This window comes from Larus michahellis, chromosome 1 (assembly GCF_964199755.1).
Source record: "Larus michahellis chromosome 1, bLarMic1.1, whole genome shotgun sequence".
In the NCBI taxonomy this organism is placed as follows: domain Eukaryota; kingdom Metazoa; phylum Chordata; class Aves; order Charadriiformes; family Laridae; genus Larus; species Larus michahellis.
Genome location: NC_133896.1, coordinates 50,986,457 through 51,005,394, shown reverse-complemented (window position 1 = coordinate 51,005,394; position 18,938 = coordinate 50,986,457). Strand labels below are relative to the sequence as shown.

At 44.4% G+C, this 18,938-nt stretch overlaps 1 protein-coding gene across 2 annotated transcripts in view; it reads right to left on the bottom strand.

Moving 5' to 3' along the window:
- The window catches only part of ELK3 (ETS transcription factor ELK3), a 41,516-nt gene that overhangs the window by 5,960 nt on the left and 16,618 nt on the right, over positions 1 to 18,938 (bottom strand). The window contains exons 2-4 of one of the 2 annotated variants that reach the window (XM_074575506.1): positions 17,396 to 17,604; positions 6,450 to 7,244; positions 839 to 961 (exon numbers count right to left, since the gene is read on the bottom strand). In XM_074575506.1, the coding sequence (XP_074431607.1) occupies positions 839 to 961; positions 6,450 to 7,244; positions 17,396 to 17,602 (1,125 nt within the window). In that variant the 5' untranslated portion in view covers positions 17,603 to 17,604. The remainder of the gene's footprint in view (positions 1 to 838; positions 962 to 6,449; positions 7,245 to 17,395; positions 17,605 to 18,938) is intronic. The other variant, XM_074575516.1, reaches the window with a different exon arrangement.

The window sequence follows — 18,938 nt, the reverse complement described above, 5'->3', positions numbered from 1 at the left end:
CGGCTGCTTGTGCTTCTTGCCAATCAGCTGAACAGCATAATTTCTTCTGTGACTTGCTGAATCAGCTGTTTCACAGCAGCTACAGCTGGAGCCGCTAACACCATCCCCGCCATCCTCTTCCTAAGCCTCGAGTGAATGCTGCAGCTGAGTGCTGCGGCCATCGCGGTTTACTTAAAGACTTTTTCATTTACTGCATCTCTATAAAACTTTTGAGATTTTTACTCTCCCAGTACCCGTGAGAGAAAAGGGACAATGCTGTCTTTCTCCCGTTACATTTGGAGAGGTGCTCAGAGGTATGAAGTACCTCGGTTGAGGACACATGGATAATTTGCAGCAGAACTGGAAATGGAGCCTTGGGGTTCAGAGTGCCCTTATTGCGAATACAACTAAGCCCTGTCTTTCTGAGTGCACAGTAGCTCATTAAGACAGAAAGATAAACCTACACCCACTTTACTGTGTAAGCCCCAAACTGGTCTTGGTTTTCCCAGAGTCCATATTCCATCACTCTCCCAGCTGGTCCCTGACTGGTCTGCACTCTCTTCCTGAAGCTCTGGGAGGCCAGTTATCTACTCTTACTGGGGTCCAGCATTTATTTCTGTTTCCTTCACACAATATGCGTGTGCTTGCTGCAGTAGACACTGCCCTATGGGTTCTGACTGTGCCACCAAGGGTTTAAAGAGAGTGCAAGTAAGTAGGCCTCTCTTTAAAAGTGCCTGTTAACTCCCCTATTTTCTTACATTATTTGAAAAGCTCCAGACTGATGTGAGGAGATGCTCCCCTGATGTCTCTTCCACACATGTGCGTTCAGAAATGAAACCTGTGTGTTGGAAAGACCTACCTGGAACAGAGTGTTTGGTCCCTGCAGCCTGGCAGGACTCAGAGGAGCAACAGGACTGAGGCTGCTCCAGAAATGAATGCTAGACAGCAGCGGGCTTGGGGTCAGCAATAATCCATTTGGGGTCTGCAAGAGAGAAAAAAACACCCCATGACGCATGCCTCGGGAGTCGCAGCTCCATACAGTAGTCGCAGCTCCATAAAGTAGTCGCAGCCCCTGAAGTCTTACGCGTCACCTACTGGCTGTTTTTCCCAGTGAATTCAGACATCCAGCACACGGAGTATACCGGCTGGCAGGAACTGCCCATCCGGCCCCACATCCTGTCTCCGCAGTGGTCAGTACTGGATGCCTGCACATTTAATATTCCTTCACATGCAAATCAACTTCATTTCTATTGAGATTTGCTTAGGGAGAAGAACAATTACTGTTTATTTGAGCCACGCTCAAGTGACCGTATAAAGTACCATGCGTGCCCCCATGTCTGCCAACACAGACCAGTCGCCTTCGGAATAATTTTTTACCTTTTGAAGGGCAGCAATTGCTTAAGCTGACCACAGCTTTTGAAGCATTAATGCAATTGTGTGTAGCCAACAAAGCCACTGATGGCCTTTGAAGTTTACTCTTCTGATGGCGCCTGTTCAAAATGGAAGAGGACTCAAGAAACTGGCGGTGCACAGGCTGATGCAGTAACAGTGTACGGGCGTACGAGTTGGGTGCCCAGAGGGACGGCGGAGGGCACAGCTAATTCTTTGAAAAGAATCAAAATGGCAAGAACTAAGAATCCAAGGCTTTTCCCAAGTCGGAGGTGGCTCCTTCCAGTGCCACGGTGCACAAGGACTGCTGGGAATGCTCTCAGCACTTCTAAAGCACAATTGGAGGGGAGGCAGAGTTAAAGCATATGCAAATCTCCATTCAAAGGAAGAATCACATGAATTATTCTTTTATCTTTCCAAAAAAGAACATGAAAGTGATGTGACAGTTTTGAACAAAGTATTTGGCATGATGAGTTAATCTCACCAGTAATCTTGATGCCAATTATCAAAATAAGTCTTACTTTTAGCAAAGCACTTAATGGAATTTGAGTGCACGCTTAGCAAGTAAGTATGTGTTTTCACTACGTATGTGCAGGACAAGGGCCTCAGTGCTCTGCTAAACTGGGCCATCGGTTTGTCCAGAGTTCAAAATGCGTAAAGAGAAGACCAAAGATAGAAGATAAGGAGTACGTCGCCCTAGTAACCAGCACGTCACGCATGCTGGTACCCGCTACCTTCCCACCGGGCCAGAAATAAACACTCACACATACGGCAATTGCAACCAGGGGTCTCACTTAACAACTGCTTACACACCCCGGGCTGCCACATCCCGCTGCCGGGACGCCGTGGTGAGCAGGCTCAGAAAGGCAGGCGCCACAGGCCGTGTGGATTTTCGAATATGAGGGACATCTTATTTGCAAAGCAGTGCCTGAGGGAATCAGCTGTGGTGGCTGAGGCTCTGTGTGATCACACGGGAATACAGACCTGCTCCAACTTGCTCGCACTGGAGTTCACAACGGGGTCAAACAATTAGTTTAACACCAGCAGAAGAGATGGGAGAGACAAGGAGCAGCAAACATTACGGTCCTCCCAGTGATTCTGTCCCGAGGTGTCTGAAAGGCTGTTTAATACAAAGAGCTTGGCTGCTCTTGAAGGGGACGGTTTCTCTAAGGAATCTCAAAAGAAGTGGGGTTCATGGAGAAACGCGAAGGGAAAGGACACGGCCATCTCCCTTGTGCTGAAGAAGGTGGATCAGAAAAACCAAACCCCATGGAAGAAACCACAGTTATGTCCCAAGGAGTAATAAGTATGTGGTATTGCTGGGAAAGCAGTAAAACAGCAGGTATGGTGGTCACAGGAGTTTGGATATATTTGGATGATGACAGAAGGGACAAAGAGTGGGTGGAGGCCTGGCGAGGAGAAACTTCTGTCTTGATCTCATCAAGTGACAGCTCTTGTCAAGACAGCTGAGAAAAAATACTGGACAAGCAGGCACTTGTGAACGGCTCCTTCACAAACACCCTCTTCCCAGGACCACGGTGCTTTCGGGGGGCAAGGAAACAGCAGCACCAGCGAGAGCACCTTCCCTGTGCCGCATTACAAGCTGATGCTCCACGGGCAGACGGCCATTGATGGGGATTTATGAGACTGACAAAGAACACACGGAATTAGGTCAGGATAAATACTCAAGAGATCTACTTACAGAAGAGCCTACTAACCTTAAAACCAAAGGTGTAAGCAGCAAGACCCAACAACATTCAACTAAGGACACAGTATTTTGCCAATGGCAATAAGAGCTCCAATGACCTATGCCTCGGTTCTTTATTATTTTTCTCTCTGAAGCTGCAGATATCCAGAATTGAAAATGCAGTTCTTGAGAGAGTCTTCTGAAAATAATGAAGAAAACTTGGAGGTGTTTATTCCTGCCTAGATACAGCCAGAGCAAGTCTTCAGAGAGAGAGAGGAGATTTGAAACTGAGCTGTGCTCCATTTATCTCTGGAAGCATGTTCACATGCCTAACTACAGCGCTAAGCAAAAGCTCATGTCCTCTGACGGTCAGAGCACTGATGTCTGCAAGTTCTGCCAGAGCCAAGAGCCAGCCAGAGCAAGCCCCCAAATCTGTTAATATTTAATGCAAGAAGATCACGGGGCCTCCCAGGCTTGTTCTCAGCATCACCATCAGCCAAGCATCAAAACCACCAGAGGAAACCTAAGTGTAAACACCACCACAGCACAGGCTATCCTTAAATTATACACGCAAATTGATGTGTCACTTCATTTTCTGCCCTCATGCAGCCGTACATCTGGTATTAGATGTGGAACCCGGTGGGAAGTTCCTACTTAAAAAACGTCATTATAATCTAAGCATAGGAACAGTTTAAATAGAAATAATTCATTGCGCAGAGAGGATTACGTTAAGCAACGATGCTCATGGCTCCTGGCTTCTCTGACAAAGAATGCGTGTAAGTACGATCTTTCTTGTCACTTGTAGCTGTCAGATAACGGACAAGTGCTGTCACACATATGTTACTTCCCAGGCCATTAGGCACGTGCTGGAGCCTGGATGGTGTACGTGGATACAATACAGACCTTGCACATGCTAGCTGCAGGCACGCTACTTTGTCTGTAAGGAAACAGCATGTTGTAAATGTTACAAACGCCAAAGTAGAGGCCTGAAGAAAAACAGCGAGTCAAAATTACATACCCACATTGGCCATGGGAGGGCCAATGAAAATAATAAGCATAAGGAATCTGTAAAAGAAGCAAGTACTGAACAAAATCTAAATACCTCTCCTGGAAGCTAACCAAATGGAAAGCTGACCTTTCTCTACCAAAGTATGGTACTGTGTGCACCAACATCTTCACACCCATTTTTCTGTTCTGAAATGGGCTGTGCATATCACGTGCCCTTTCACGGGGCTCCACCCGAGCGTATTCCTCGTGACCGGCAGGTACAATGGAAAGCCGTCTGAAATACCCTCTCAGGCAGCAGGACCTTCTCCAAACCTACATCACTCCTGGAGCAGGAACAATCTTGTTCTGCACCTGCCCCGTGGCAGAGGTGTCTGCCACTGGGATCTGATAAATCAGAGATCGTTTGAGATATGATACATGCTCTTCCTAGGATAATGGGATGAACTGCAGATTTCCAGCCTAAATTATGGCTTCAGTTATTTTGGATTGTGATCAGAACTGTAATCAGTTATCTGAACACAGTTATATAGCTTTTATTTCTTATTCACTAGGTCAAGTATTTAGGAGGCATGGTGCTTCTTATCCACACTAGAAATGGAAGGCTAAAAGAGGAAAAAAGCTATGTTGCTGTACAGCCAAAAGTTTAAATAAATGGACCCAGAAACCACCCTATACGGGCACCCATCTGCCTCTTCTGTGATAGGATAACCTGTAAAAAAAGATTTGTAATGGCATTAAGTTGGATAACAGTCATCACGGCCTTCGCTAGGCATCCTGCTAAAGGAGGGCCACAACCACCTACCGAATTCACTTCTATGTCTTTCAGCGGCAGTAAGCACACCAGTTTATGGATGAATGAGAAAATTAAATGTGCAAAGAAATAATTACAAAATGAGGAAAGAAATCTCTGCTCATACTGAGTTTGGGGGCAGCAGTAGATTAAAGCGAGCTTGTAATAACTCATGCTGTCATTGTGTCTGGTTGGCATCTGATATGATTTGTCAGATTTGCTCCCTACAAGCAAAATACTTGCTGTGGTTATACCGCAGTTAGAGGTTACAAGAGTCTGTCAATGCACCTCAATTTTGGTTTGCCACACTTCTGTTCCTCCTGCCAAACACAGCTTCACTTAGAGGCTCTACCATGTCAAAAATGACAGATAACGGCCCACAAAACCCTCTTTGCGACACAACTTCTTATCTCAGTGGCTTACAGGTGTGTGTGAACTGCAATGGCTTCACACAGACTTGCTCTGCAGCCGGCCAAAAAACTCAGGAAGAACAAGTGCTATGCTGGCCCACAGCACTTGCCAGTGGCCAGCTCAAAGACCTCTAACACCTGGCCGCACCGCAGGCACCATCCACGCAAAACCTCTTCAAACAGGGAAAAGGTCAGGGGATTCTGCATACAATGCCACCTCTCGACAGCCCGAAGTAAATGAGAGCTTGTAACGCACACCTTTGTATTGATTTATGTATTGTTCAGTTTGTTTCATTCAGTGCTAGCATTTGCATCACCTTTTCGTGTGTTTTTATTATCAACTATATTATCAACTTTATTATCAATTTATATTATCAACTGTTATTTCAGGGGTGGGGGGGATGTTAGGCGGCATTCCCCATTGGGATAATTTTACTCTTGGATTTTTTTCTCTAATTTTGCAGTGGTAGCATAAGACAAAACTCACCACTGAACACACCAGCTCATTATCTATGTGCTTTTCCTCTTCTCTAAACTGCTAGATTTTTTTCATAGACTTGCTTGAAAACGAGAAGTCACCACTGACATCACCACAAATACGTGATTAAAGAGAACAAAATAACCTACTGGTTATTCAGTAGGTCTGCGCTGAAAGGAAGCTCTGGCAAATACTCTGTGGATCTGGGAAACTTTGGAAATCGAAACTGGCTTAAGAGCTACGTCTTAGAAACCACCTAATTTGTTCCATGTTCAAAAACTAATGAAAAAGTCACACTGTTTGAATGGATACACCACCTAGAAGAGAAATCTAACCGAGCATCCCACAATGCACATGCTCAAGTCGTCACTTACAGAACCCCTGCGTTTTTCTCATCAGCTTTGCCCTGCTTGTTTTGGAGACGTGGAGGTTGGTTTGAACTGATGAGCAATTCACTCGTGTTAACTAACGGCTACCCATCTCGTTATCCTTCCAGGCAGTCTCTGAACTGTGGTGGCTTTTCCCACACTCACATAGTAAACCCCAGGAGGAACCTACTTTCCACCCTTTGTTCAGACCTCTGCTGTGTGTCCCTCTTCCCCAGATGGGTTTTTTTTCCCACTGGATGATGACAGACCCATAGAGCTAACACTCTTGGCCATACGGAGGGAATACCAAGCAAGAGTACAGGAGACAGGCAGGTCTTACCTGTGCAGTGAAGAAAGCTGGAGTCAGGGATCCTGAAGGAAGCGCAGGGCTGTTGAGGGCAATAGAACCGATGTCAGTGCTGGAGAGAACCATAGGTGGTGCGGAGATTTCCAAGCCTTTGGGTTTTTTAGCCTTTGGGGGAAGAGATGGAGATTTTGCCTTGGAGCCTGAGGAGAGGTTCAGAGGCTCAAGGGAATCTGAGTCGTGGCAACTGGACTCAAGGAAGAGGCTCCTGTGTTCTGTAGGGAGGGGTGAGGTGGGAGACAGAGACGGCGACCTGGAGGAAGATGACGATGGAGATGAAATGCTGGCACTGTTGGGTAGCATTAAGGAAGATATTTTAGCTGATACCGACGAGCTGAGAAAAGCAGAGGCAGCTGCTGTTTCCGAAGTGGAAGGCAACGACACCATGGGCCTCATAACTTGTTTGTCTGTTTTGTTTGTCACAAATCTTATAACAGTCCGAACTTCTTCGACTGGTGTGTTTCCTTCTGACTTCTCCTCCAGTTTTTCTGTTTTGATTGGCTTGTAAGGGTCTGGCTGGTTCTGCAGAGAGTTGATAGTGAAAGAGGAGTACAGGCCAGAGTGGATATATTCATTGCGGCTTGTGCTTTTCAGTGCTGACAAGCTGTGCTTGTGCTGATCCCTGCTCTCGGAAGGCATCTTACAGTCGCTGTCCTGCAGCAAAAGGCTCTCTCTGCTGATTTCCACAGCATGTGGATCCATTTTTAAAATCTCAGGAAAGGAGACAAACTTGTACACAAATTTTTGTCCGATCACTTTCTTGATGATGTTCTGCAATTACAAAAGCAGACGCCAGAAAGATCAGCATTTTAGAGGCACTGAGTACAGCAAAGGGGTTCACAAGGGCAGGGGGGGCACAGCTCCCTCTTCCAGCTGAGCAGGTCCTTTCAGCAGGACTCCTAACGCTGCTCATCCCTAGCTCATTCCCATACCTCTGCTAAGCCAGGGACACCAGCCCTTTCTCCTCAGGATGCCTACCAAAATCACCACTACTATGTGATCAAGACCTACTGCTGGGCTGTTTTCCTCCCGCTTCCTCTGAGGTAGCTTGGGAATATTTTCTTTCCAGCAAAAACAACTCTGCCGCCTTGCAGACCCGAGCCATGCCACTATTTGTGTTTCACAACAAAGGCAAACTCCTTCATTGATGCCTCCCAAAACTGACACCAACTACCCTAAGTATGAAATACTATCGGAACGTCTGCAAGGGACAAAAGCACCTCAGCCTCCCTCCTCCAGTCATTTACCCTCTCTTCCTGACTGTGTGACGGTGACTGTCCTTCTTTCAGCAGTTGTGAGCTATGTCTGTGACAAACGCAATCACTCGCACGGGTTGGAAAAGTACTTGTGTCCTGCTATATCTCCCTGTGCTGTCTCCGCGTTTGCATTAGGCTCAGGATGCTCACTGGTGCAGGCAGAAGGTTTTCATCAGTCTAAACTGGCTATTGATGTTAATTATTGAAAAACAATCCCAAACAAAGGCTTATAAACCTATTTATTTTTTTAATTTGCCATAATAGAATTGTCCCCTTCATGGGAAGAACTGATTCCCTTTGAAACTGAAATCTTTCAGGAGGGTCTTGTTTCCAGTCTTACTGCACACCCAGGTACGCTGCCTGCTCTAACACAACGCGCGGTATCCCCATGGACGCGATGTGAGCTCCTCCGCAGAGGCACTTTATGGCACTAGGTGCTGGCCTGGCCTAGGAAAAGGACTGAAACATTTATCACGCTAAGCCAAGTGCTGTGGAAGACAAGAAGCAATATTTCCTGAGACTTCCGTAGTGATTTTTCTCTTCTTGAAGCCCCTGGTGGAGAGTTTATCTTTAAGTCACCTCTGAAAAACCCTTTCCAAGAAGTTTCGCTTTAGCGCAGCACAGGCCTGCTGCACCTCCAGCTAATACTCTGCGAACAGACGTTTGCTTTGCTGTACATGTGGGAATATAGATATTTACAATATCCCTAAAAATCTAATTTGGTTTTCATTCTACCACAGATTAGAAGACCAGTAGAGGAAACGTTTGTTAATTTGATTGAAAATTAAAGAAAAAAAAAAGAAAGGAAAAGGAATACAAACATCATCCATATTTATATATGGACAGTACCTAGTGCTGGGTGCTCGCAGTGCCAGCACTACATCTTTTTTTTGTCACAAAAGCAAGGCTCATTTTGGGAAAGAGTCGTCTGCGCTTGGGTATCAGAACCTCTTCTGTCTTTCAGCTGAGCTACAGCACTCTGTAATTTATCTATCTGAATGTCCTGGCATTTCATTCAGGCACCTTCTTGAATACAAAATTCATCCTACAAAGAGCCCTCGGATGTAGCTTTGCTTCACAGGTCAGGAGCTGTGGCACAAATGCAGAAAAAGTTGTTTCCCAAGCTGATAACAGGGATCTGTAGCAAGGAAGAGAATTAAATTCAGCAAGCTCAGACTAAAGGCATAAAACTGCCCTCTTCCACGCCGAACTGTACACATGCCTACCCACCTGGCAGATCCTGCAATGCCTATTTTTGCCCTTCAGAAGTTCAGGACATATAGTAGCCCACAGGATCTCAGTCTGTATGAGCTTTAATTCCCATGGCTTTGGGCTTGGCCTAGATTTTAATTTTTTTTGGTGCTAACTAGGTGAAGCATTGGATGAACGCACTTTTTCTGCATTCTCAATATTACGTTCTTGAAACAGGCAAAACCTCCAAACTACTCACATACGAAAAGAAACACCCCAACTGGATTTTGTTCTCTTGTTTTAATATGTATTTTCTTATTTAAAGTAATCCCTCCCCTCTGCTCTTGGCAGCTTTGAGTTATTGTTACATCAAGCACTGGCAGCTGAGATCCTATTTGGAAAATGTGACTCCCAGCAGAAAAAGATTAAATGTATTTAAGGGTGGCAGTTTTACGCTGGTGCAGGGGAACATTGCTATAAAAAGCAACTGAACGGGCTGGTGAGTTTATACTTCCTCTGGTATTATTAAATATAGTTATATTTTAAGGTCTCTCAGCGCAGCTCCTCTGACTCTGTAAGCCTGCAGCAAAGGCCCACTTAACGATGGCTGGAGATGAAAAGGATTCAAGTGCAGATCCCTCCAGCACTTTGCAGGCTTCTCAAACGTGGAGCCTGAGGAAAACTCCATCAGCATATATAAGAAAATAACGACACAAATTAATTAAGTGCCTCTGAAATGCCACTGACTTTTCTAATTTTTTTTGACACATAACTGAAGTGAAGGTAAAAAGTAGCTTGTTTTTACCATCACCTCAGCGATCTGTCAGAATCATTCTGAGCTGTGGACGATGGTTCAAACCACAGAAGACAGTGACAGGCAGCATGACAACCAGGGGTTTTCCACCCTCAGCTTGAAAGGGCAAAGAAGGCTTCCTTACAGCAAGGACTGCATTTGCAGGGAGACTAGACCCCTTGCTTGGTGTCGGGACAGTAAGTATATTTGTACATTTAGCCCTTTTTTTTTGTTGTTTGAATTTTCTAGGTAAATTCCCTCATGTGCAGGCTTGCAAATGAGTGCTAGTGGCTGCCGGCCAGGGCTGCAGGGAGCTCCGGGGCTGCGCTGCCGGGGAAGGCGACGGCTGGGCCAGCGCAGCTGCTGGGGAGAAGAACTGGGCAACCAGGCCAGGAGCAGGGGCTCCAGTCCAACAGCTTACATAAAAAAATCTCATCATCAAGAGACAGCACTCTCTGACATTTAGAAAGGGGACTGGGGGCTGGGAATGCTCCTGTTCTGTTGGCTTCTTGCCTGTTCCTCACTTAAACACTTTACGCTTCCCCACCTCTGCCCCCAGTCTATAAAACTATAGCAAACGTGCCCACCCCCAATGCAAAGTGCTTTGAAAACTGACAATGCAAACTGGGTACAGCACTGCCCGACGTCTGCTCTAGTGCATCAGCCGTGTTAGGGAGCTCAGGCTTATTCGTACCACATCACTTCAGACACTCTACGAGCACCTCCAAAACCAGCCTTACCCAGCTGCCCAGAATCACCAGCTGGAGGGATGGGTCTCTCCCCTTGTCCTTCTCCACAGGCCAGCTGGCTGAGCTAGATGCCAAAGGCTCGATGGCCTGGTTCCCCCTGCAGTTTAAACCAGGCTATAATGTGGCTGGGGATTTTTTTGTGTCAACTATACATATGCACTACTACTTTTGGAAGTCCTCCCAAAATACACAGGAGCTGTTTGCCCATCTCAACAGCACAACCTCTGTATGTCTTTCAAATTTTTTTCTTTCCTCCCAGAAGTTTTCCTAGGCATTGGTGCAACTCAGACTTCGTTTCTTCTATCATGTGTTTGTGTTTTATTTTCATCAGCTCTGACTCTTAGTCCCTGTTTGAGCCATTTAGAGCTAAGGTGTAACTATATTAGCAGTGTCACACAAGGATTTTAGTGGCTTGGCTCAAACCTGTTAGCTAGCAAGTTTGCTGGCTGCAGGAGCCACTCAGAAGACTGAGCTGGGAAACAGGGACCCAGTTCCTAGTTGAATTTCAGCCTAATGAGGGGCCTCAGACAGGAAGACCAGGTTGGGACTTTTTTTCCTCCTCCCAGGAAGGGACCTATCATCAGGGTGCCTGAGAGCTCAAAATTTATGGCAGAACAGGATGAACTTGTCTGTAGGTACTAAATGTCCCTGCTTGTGAAAGAAGAAGGACCAGAGCTGTAGCTGCTGCACTTAACTCCCATTTGGATGTGTTGCAAGTTCCCTGGCTCCAAGAGTACTGAGGGATGCAACAGGCATAGGGACACTCAGGCTATTAATTCCTCACAGGACTCTGTAAGGACGGAGCCGGGCTGCCTCCAGCTATTGGGAACCCTACCCAGAGCGAGGGCTGCTCACACTCCAACGTCTGAAGCACGTAAGCTGGGCAGGAGGTACCTGTGGCTGCAGGGTTTGCTCCAAAAAATGGGGGATGTGTCCACACCAGCATGTGCAGGCAGATCCTGTTAACATACTTCATGCACTTACGCTTATTACACTGTGTGTGTACAGGCTAGATTTTGTGAAATTTTTGATGGATGCACGGGTGGTACTAGATCGTGCACCTGTACTGACCTTTGGAAGTGTAAGGCTCTCATTCAGCTGGATTTCAGTCTTTCCTCACCCGCCTCCATCGGGAAGGCAAAGGCCATTCCTCTGGCTGGCACCTTTGTCCAGGTTCTCTGCTTTCTCTGCTGCAGTTCACTGGGCATCCCTTTCCTCTCACATCAAAGATGAACTATTTGTCACTCCTTTCAGGGGGGTTCTTGGGTTTTCTCCTCTACCCATCACCTCTTACTGAGTATCAAATTCTTTACTCCCATCTTTCTGTAAAGATAGCACTCAATAACCACTTTTATGCCATTTCAGACAAGACATTTTCTTGACTTCCACACGTCACTCTTGAAAGAAGCTTCTTCCAGTTCTCTATAAAGCTATTTTCTAATGCTCCTTCAAGTATTTCCTTATAACACCTCCTACCCGTACCACTACAAAACACACAGCTGATATTCTAGAACTTTCATACCACTATTGTTTCTTTGCAATATTCTATTTCCCCTGAGGTAACTCAAGAGAAAACCTTCCCAAAAGTAAAATAATAGTTTCCATTGTCACTTTATATCCTGAAGTTCTGTAAGCAGACCAAGCAAGGGATCCTCTTCCCAAAACAATTATTCCATGCTGCCACCCACACCTGGGCATTAAAAATAGGAACTAGCAACCAGGCTACCGGGTCTGACCTATTATGGGAGGGGAGGGAATGCCATGGGCACCTCTGAATTCTAAGAGCACCTGAGAAGCTCCGTCCCCTGCACTGCAACAAGCACAAAGAAGCCCGTATTGTTTATATACTATACATCATTCTGCCAACCCATCTAAACAAGCGGGCAGCCATTAAGTGAAACTAAAATGATTTATTTTCTCTTTATAAGACAGATTGAATAGCACTCACTGAGTAAAGCCTGGGGCCACATACTGTTCAGAGCGGATGCAAAAATACCGAGTAGCTGCTCATCACAACAGTATGTGTGTAATTAAAGATGCAGCATAACTCATGCAAACATTAAGGTTACCCAGGGAACTGCGATTCTTGCATTTCCTAACTTCTGAGGGCTTGACTTCCACAACTGTTACATCCTATTAATGTCGGTATCTGCATGTAATTTCCTGGATTTGCCCTCCTTCCCTCAAAAAAACCTCATGGGGAAAACTCACTAGATTCCCTCTTGTGGTGTCTTGTTGAAATATTTATGGGGACCTTTAGTAGTCCTGAAACCTCTAGAGACTTCCAAGAGGTATGTGTCATTACAGCTATCAGAAAAACAAAGTAACTGGGCAGCTTCAACAAAAAGAAACCTACTAATCCTGCTTATAAAGGTATTTTAGTTCTACACGTCAAGCTAAAGTGCCCTGTGTGGGAATGGATGGGAAGGGTTTCCTTGCCTGAAAACGTTACAAGAGATTTCTGACCGGCAGAAGTGTGTGACATGATGGACATGCTGCTCAAGCTGTAGGTAGAAAGAGTGCAGGATGCCTTTCCTCAGCGCTATCTGTCATCTGTTTTGCTGCTCTGTTGAGGCAACAGGGGAAATGCATTAAATAAGAAGGGGGGAGGGGAATTTGGGTAACAAACGAAACAGGAAATGGAAAATCTTCAGATTATCTAAAAACCTTTAACAACCAGAATCATGGTAGCAAATTACAATCACATTTCCTGGGGTGCTTTATATCTGAATTTAACATAAAACTAGCCATCAGCCTCAACAGCATGTCATGCTTACTTTCAAAGTCAGGCTAAGGAACTTGTCCTAATTGTGTTATTTTTCTCCAGTACTGGAATTAATTTACTTTTAAGTTCAGATGAATCAGTTGATGAATTTTAACAAGCCAGTGTTCCCCCCAAGCAAAATGGCAGAGCTCATAAACCTCCATTTATCCAGTGATCAGTTTTTCTTTCTCCACGGTGATTAATTTCAAAGACAAAGCAGGAAGCAGTAGCTCAGTTAGCGTCAGCTGTATGCTGCAGCAGCAGAGGGCAGCCCAAGAAAGGAAAGCCCATCCTATGTGCCACCATCATTTCTAGAACATCGCTGCCCTTTGCCTCAAACTTACGTGCTGCCAGGTCTTTTGGGTTATAGGTAAAGTCCCTGTTGATAATTCCATGACCCAAACAAAGTCCAGAGTTCTGCCTCTTGCGTTCCTTGCTGCCACTCCCCAGCCTGCAGCACAATGTTTGTCCTCTTTGCCCAGTGTGCATCCCCTTTACCCCAGCACATCCAGCTGTCAACACACCCGTTACTGCCAACAGCAAGGGAGGGGACAAGGATCTCAGAAGGCTCCTTAAGGTTACCTCAGGGTTTAGACTACTCTTGGTTTATCCCACAAATTGGTGAACGGTCCAGGGGAGAGGAGTGCAAAAGTCTGAGAGGCTCTTTCACCTCACCAGCCCTTCCCCTTTTGTTTTGCAGAAAGGAAAGAATGCCAAGGAGCCTTTCCTTCCCTCCTTGACTTCTTCTCTTTCTGTGCTATGCAGCATAGGAAAGCAGAGGAAGCATTTAGGACTGAACCCACTGCTGAGCACCCCCTGCCAGCCTGCCAGGATTCATTATCTGCTAGCTTATGCCAGTATCTCTCACACTTCAAAACCTGCAGCAGGTTCTCCTGTCTCTCCTGCACTCTCCTAATAATCTGCCTTTCTCCACTGCCTGGAAACCAACAGGACACAACACACCATACTCACACACACAGTGTTTTCTGCTAACGGAGTTACTCCTTCAATTCAAACAGCAACAGCCGTGGTTTTGGTTTGGGGTTCAAACCCCGATCACAATACCTAGGGAAGAAAGAGCTTATCCTTCTTTCTATCTAGGAGCTATGACCTCCATTGGGCTGCGGAACTCCTGGAAAAACAGCCAAAATCCTTGTGTCACACCTAGATAAAATTTGTGGACAGAAGGAAGAGCGCACCGAGTCCAAGAAAGCAGCTGTAAGAACAGCAAGGAATCACCTCTGCCAGAGCCCTGGTGAAGAAACGGTGCAGCCACTCCTCTGGCAGATGCTGCACGAGCAGAGACAAAACAGATGACAAAGGTGTGTGTGCGCTGGAGGGGGGCAACTGAAAACAGTACAAGGGTAAAATAAAAGGTTATAGGATAAAAAAAGAAAGGGCGCCACAAGTAAGGAGCCGTTATATTCCATTGACTTGAAGAGATCAAGAGAGATCTCAAAGGACAAGAAATACAAATATCTCGTCCCCTGTTTTCAAGCAATGTCTGTTCAGTCACTAACTGTACTTGGGCTCTGCCTGGATACACTGTTCATCCAGCAGCAGGCACTCTGTCTCCATTGATCCCAGTCAAGTTTATAATCAGAGGGGCTGAAGTCATAAAATGAAGCGAGCTTGCCCATGCTGAGCAGAAGCCTTTTCAGCACTTAGCGAAGGGGAATTCATCACACCAACTGCTTGGAACAGCCGCTGCACTGTCCTCTCTGAACCTTTTTATCCCTTCTCAGTCAGGCCACCTTTGAAAGATGTGAAGTGAAAAAATCTGACTTCTAGTGGACAAAATACTAAAAACATTTCATGGCAGAACTTACAGCTCTAAATCCGAAATTAAAAAATTCTTACAGAAGAAGGAATCCTTCCAAATTCCAATGTGAGTAATAAAAAGTCTGATCATCAAGTTGTGCAAATTTAATTTGCAATCAGCATAGGTTTTGGTGGCTGTGTTAGACTGGCTGCATAGCACCCAGCACCACTGTGCCCTTCAAGAATTGGTGCACTACAAATAATACATGACAACAGTACTCTGAGCTTAGTTCAGCAACAATATCTAGTTTCCTCTGCCTTGTGCAGGCAGCCAGTATGCCGTAACTGTGCTGAACACTGGTGTTACTCACTGTATAATCTCATCTCACTGCTTTTTCTGAAAATCAAGGTGGGGCTTTGAAGTTTTCCTTTTTAATATACAAAATCTATAACACTCCTTTTTAATACTTAATCTTCAAGAATATAGGAAATAGTAAAACCTATTAATTTAGACATATTACTAAAAAAATCCATTTAAGGGGAACTAATCCTAAAAAGATTTAATATTAATTAGTAAAAACAATACAATGTTCATCCAAAAGAGGCTGGAGAAACAATTTGGAAGCTCCTTGAATTTGCTGCAGTCTAAAATCAAGAAAGATGAACGTACAAGATATTGTAGCACCTCTGTATTTGTGTACTACAATTTTTTTACTTCTAGTATCTCAACACATCTGAGAGATTCTCTTCAAATATCTTTCTGTTATAGCAAACTAATACATATCCTGGTTACTCCCTGTTCTCATTTTTGCATTCTCTGTTGTACTGTTGCCACCTTGCTTCATGCTGCACAATAAAACCAAGGTCTAAACGTCAAAGTGAAGGACGGTTTCACGAGAGTGACAGTGATCTTATGAAGTCCCACTATACCATAGAAATTTTATTTTCAGAGATGCTAGCTACCAGTAACCTCTACTGACCTCTTCTAGATTGTGGACATGTTCATGTTGTCTTAAAATCAGAAGTAAACTGAGTGATCTAAGTAACTCCAGATTACTATGTTCATATGTTATTATTTCAGATTTCAGTTTTACATAAAGAGGTTGAAAGTGGAGCTCTCAACAGCCAAAAGCTCTGCACTAAGTGTACGCCTACACTATTTGCCTCTAACCAGCTCCTGAGAGCACGCAAATAACCACAGCTTGCCAGTTGTAAGTCTGCTGCCTAAACTGTGCTGACTCTTTGGGTCTTATTAGTTCTATCAAGCCCCAACAGATGTATCTGTAAAGGAGGGGCAAAATTCATTACGTATTGCAAGGGCAGATAAATTTGATGAAGAAACCCCTACCGAAGCACATATTCCACTATTTTCACTTGAGATACCCAGAAGATAAATTCCCAAGTGGGAGTAAATTTAACATTCTACAGCAAGTACAGTCTTCATCTGAAATGAACTCAGCATGAGACTACCTGGACAAACAGACCCAAACATACCCCTGCTCTGACACCCACCATCTGACCAGCTGCTTTTCGCTCTGTTTGCCACTCTTATTCTGCACTTTCATCCAGTAAGACATCGCATTAGTGCTCTCTCATATATATAGCTGCTAAATAAATGATATCAATGTATAATCTGGACTACCGTTGAAGCTAACACAGATTTTGTCCTAAAATGACATAGTGGGAAATTTCTGAACTCTTAGAAACACTGAGCATTAACACAGGAACAGTTACAGTGAGATCCTGCTGAGGCAATACTGCATCGTCCTAAGTGCAGAAGTGTTACAGCATTGTATTTCCAGCTAATAAATTAGGACCCAATACAACTGTAGAAAAGATCTACCAGAAAGCTCAGGCGAGACTAACTAAAGCACTGGCCAACAGGATCTATGCTCCAAAGGATGTGTTTCATGAAAACTGTGAAAACTCAGCCCCACCCTCTATGCTGTTGGGTTATTTGTGTGTCTTTTCCTTGTTCTTACATAGGCGATACCTGCTGGCAAAGCTGCCGCTCTGCCCGCTGCATTGCGGTATCACTGCCTTCTACCGCCTCCCTGCATTCCAGAAGATCCTATGCAGGCTGTAATAATCAAACAGTTCTCCGTTATCCACAGTTATTTTATTGTTGTCAAAAGCTACAGAAGATATTGGGTAGCCAAACGCATAAACACATGAAAGCATCAGTAAGTGTAAACCTAGGTCAAAAACCTCCCCTCCTCAGGAAATGGGATATGCAGTTTTCCTGTGTGTTTTTTAGCTGCCCTCTTACCTTCACTGGGATTGCCTTCAACAGTGTTGTCTTTGTAAAAACTAGTTAGGGGAACTTTCAAAAAGCTTCCACATAGAGGTGAAATATCAAATGGTAGTGTTTCTATTTTCATAGTCGGCATGAGAATAACGAAATTTACCTTGTCATAATAGTATCTGAGCGCTCGGCTCAGCTTGTCATAATTCATATTAGTTTTGTTTTTTCTGAGTCCCCACAGCTTAGCCACTTCTTCTGCCTTGAGTAGCTTGAATTCGCCATCATTAGACGTCCAGCAAATCAGGTGCTCATGTTTCTGGTCTAGCAGCAACTGCAAAAGGAACTGCCACAGTGTGATTGCACTCTCCATACCTACAAGGGACAAAGGAGAGCAACAGTGTGAAAAACATTTGGGAGCAGGTGTTCCACCCAACGTACATTTCAGTAGGAAGCTCTGTGTAGGAGTCATCCTACATAATTGAGCAAAGGAAGCTCCTACATCATTTACAACCGAACATCCACAAGACCTACAAGACCTGCACTCCAGTTTCAGTATGTTTTCCACTGGCATTTTCTGAAATATTTAGAAAAGCATTGCCTGTATAGTTCACACGGTACAGGGTCATCACCAGTTGGTGTCTTCAATTCAATGTATGCAACCACCCTTCAAAGCAACATGCAGGGGAAAAAAAAAAAAGGACTTATCCATTGAAATGAACCAAAACCCTGATATTTACTGTCATGAGAAGCATACCAAATTCATTCAGATGTGCCACTGTGAAGAAGGGGAGGAAAAGGGAAGACCAGAGCAGTTGCCTTTGGTTAGAAGACCAGAAACCACACCTCCCTCCTCCCACCACACACGCTCGCCTTCCCTGTGTCATACGGCCTTTACATATTTTGTTTCTTCCAGGGCCTGAAATGGTTCTTGCTCCTTCTGTTTGCCAAATCAAATAGCTCAAAAGATAGTATCTATTTTGCAGAAATGCTGAAAGTTCAGTACACTTAAGCACAGTAAAGCAAGTGATGTTTACACAGAACCTTTCTCTAATAGGGATCTTTCCTTTCATTATCATACGTACGACTGAAAACTAGGAATATTTTTAACAGTGCCTGAGTCTCACTTCTAAGGTCGTTTGAATACTTTTCTTTGCTAAAGGTTGTTTGAATATCTTTTTTTTCCACTAACTCCCTGTGCTACTGAGCCCCTCTCTAGAATAAATCTTTTTTTTCAGGCACTGCAATAGAAGGATAAACTTAAGAATGACTATATTCCAACTCAGCACAGGCACATACACAACTTAAAACTTAGGAGTGTTACCACTGAAGACAATTTATTATTGTAATGAAGACATAGCTAAAATTGATCTTTTAAACTACAGAACTACAAAATGAGCTTTCCCCCCACTTTCAACAACATTGCCAGCCTTAGCACTTTAAAACTGTATCAAATCACTTTTTCTTGGCCTCCTGATACTTAATTCGGACATGTTATGTCTAACTAACAGATTTAAACATGCTGGTTTTACTCAGTTAACTGACTATGGTGCTAATGGGGCTAGTTATTACTTGACTTACCTTTGTGAACGTTAACAATGGATATTTTTGTCTTTATTTAAACAAGCTGATGATTTCTGGGTTTTTTTTATTAATATAAGAAATTCTCTCTATATATATTAACTCTATATATTCTCTGTATACTCTCT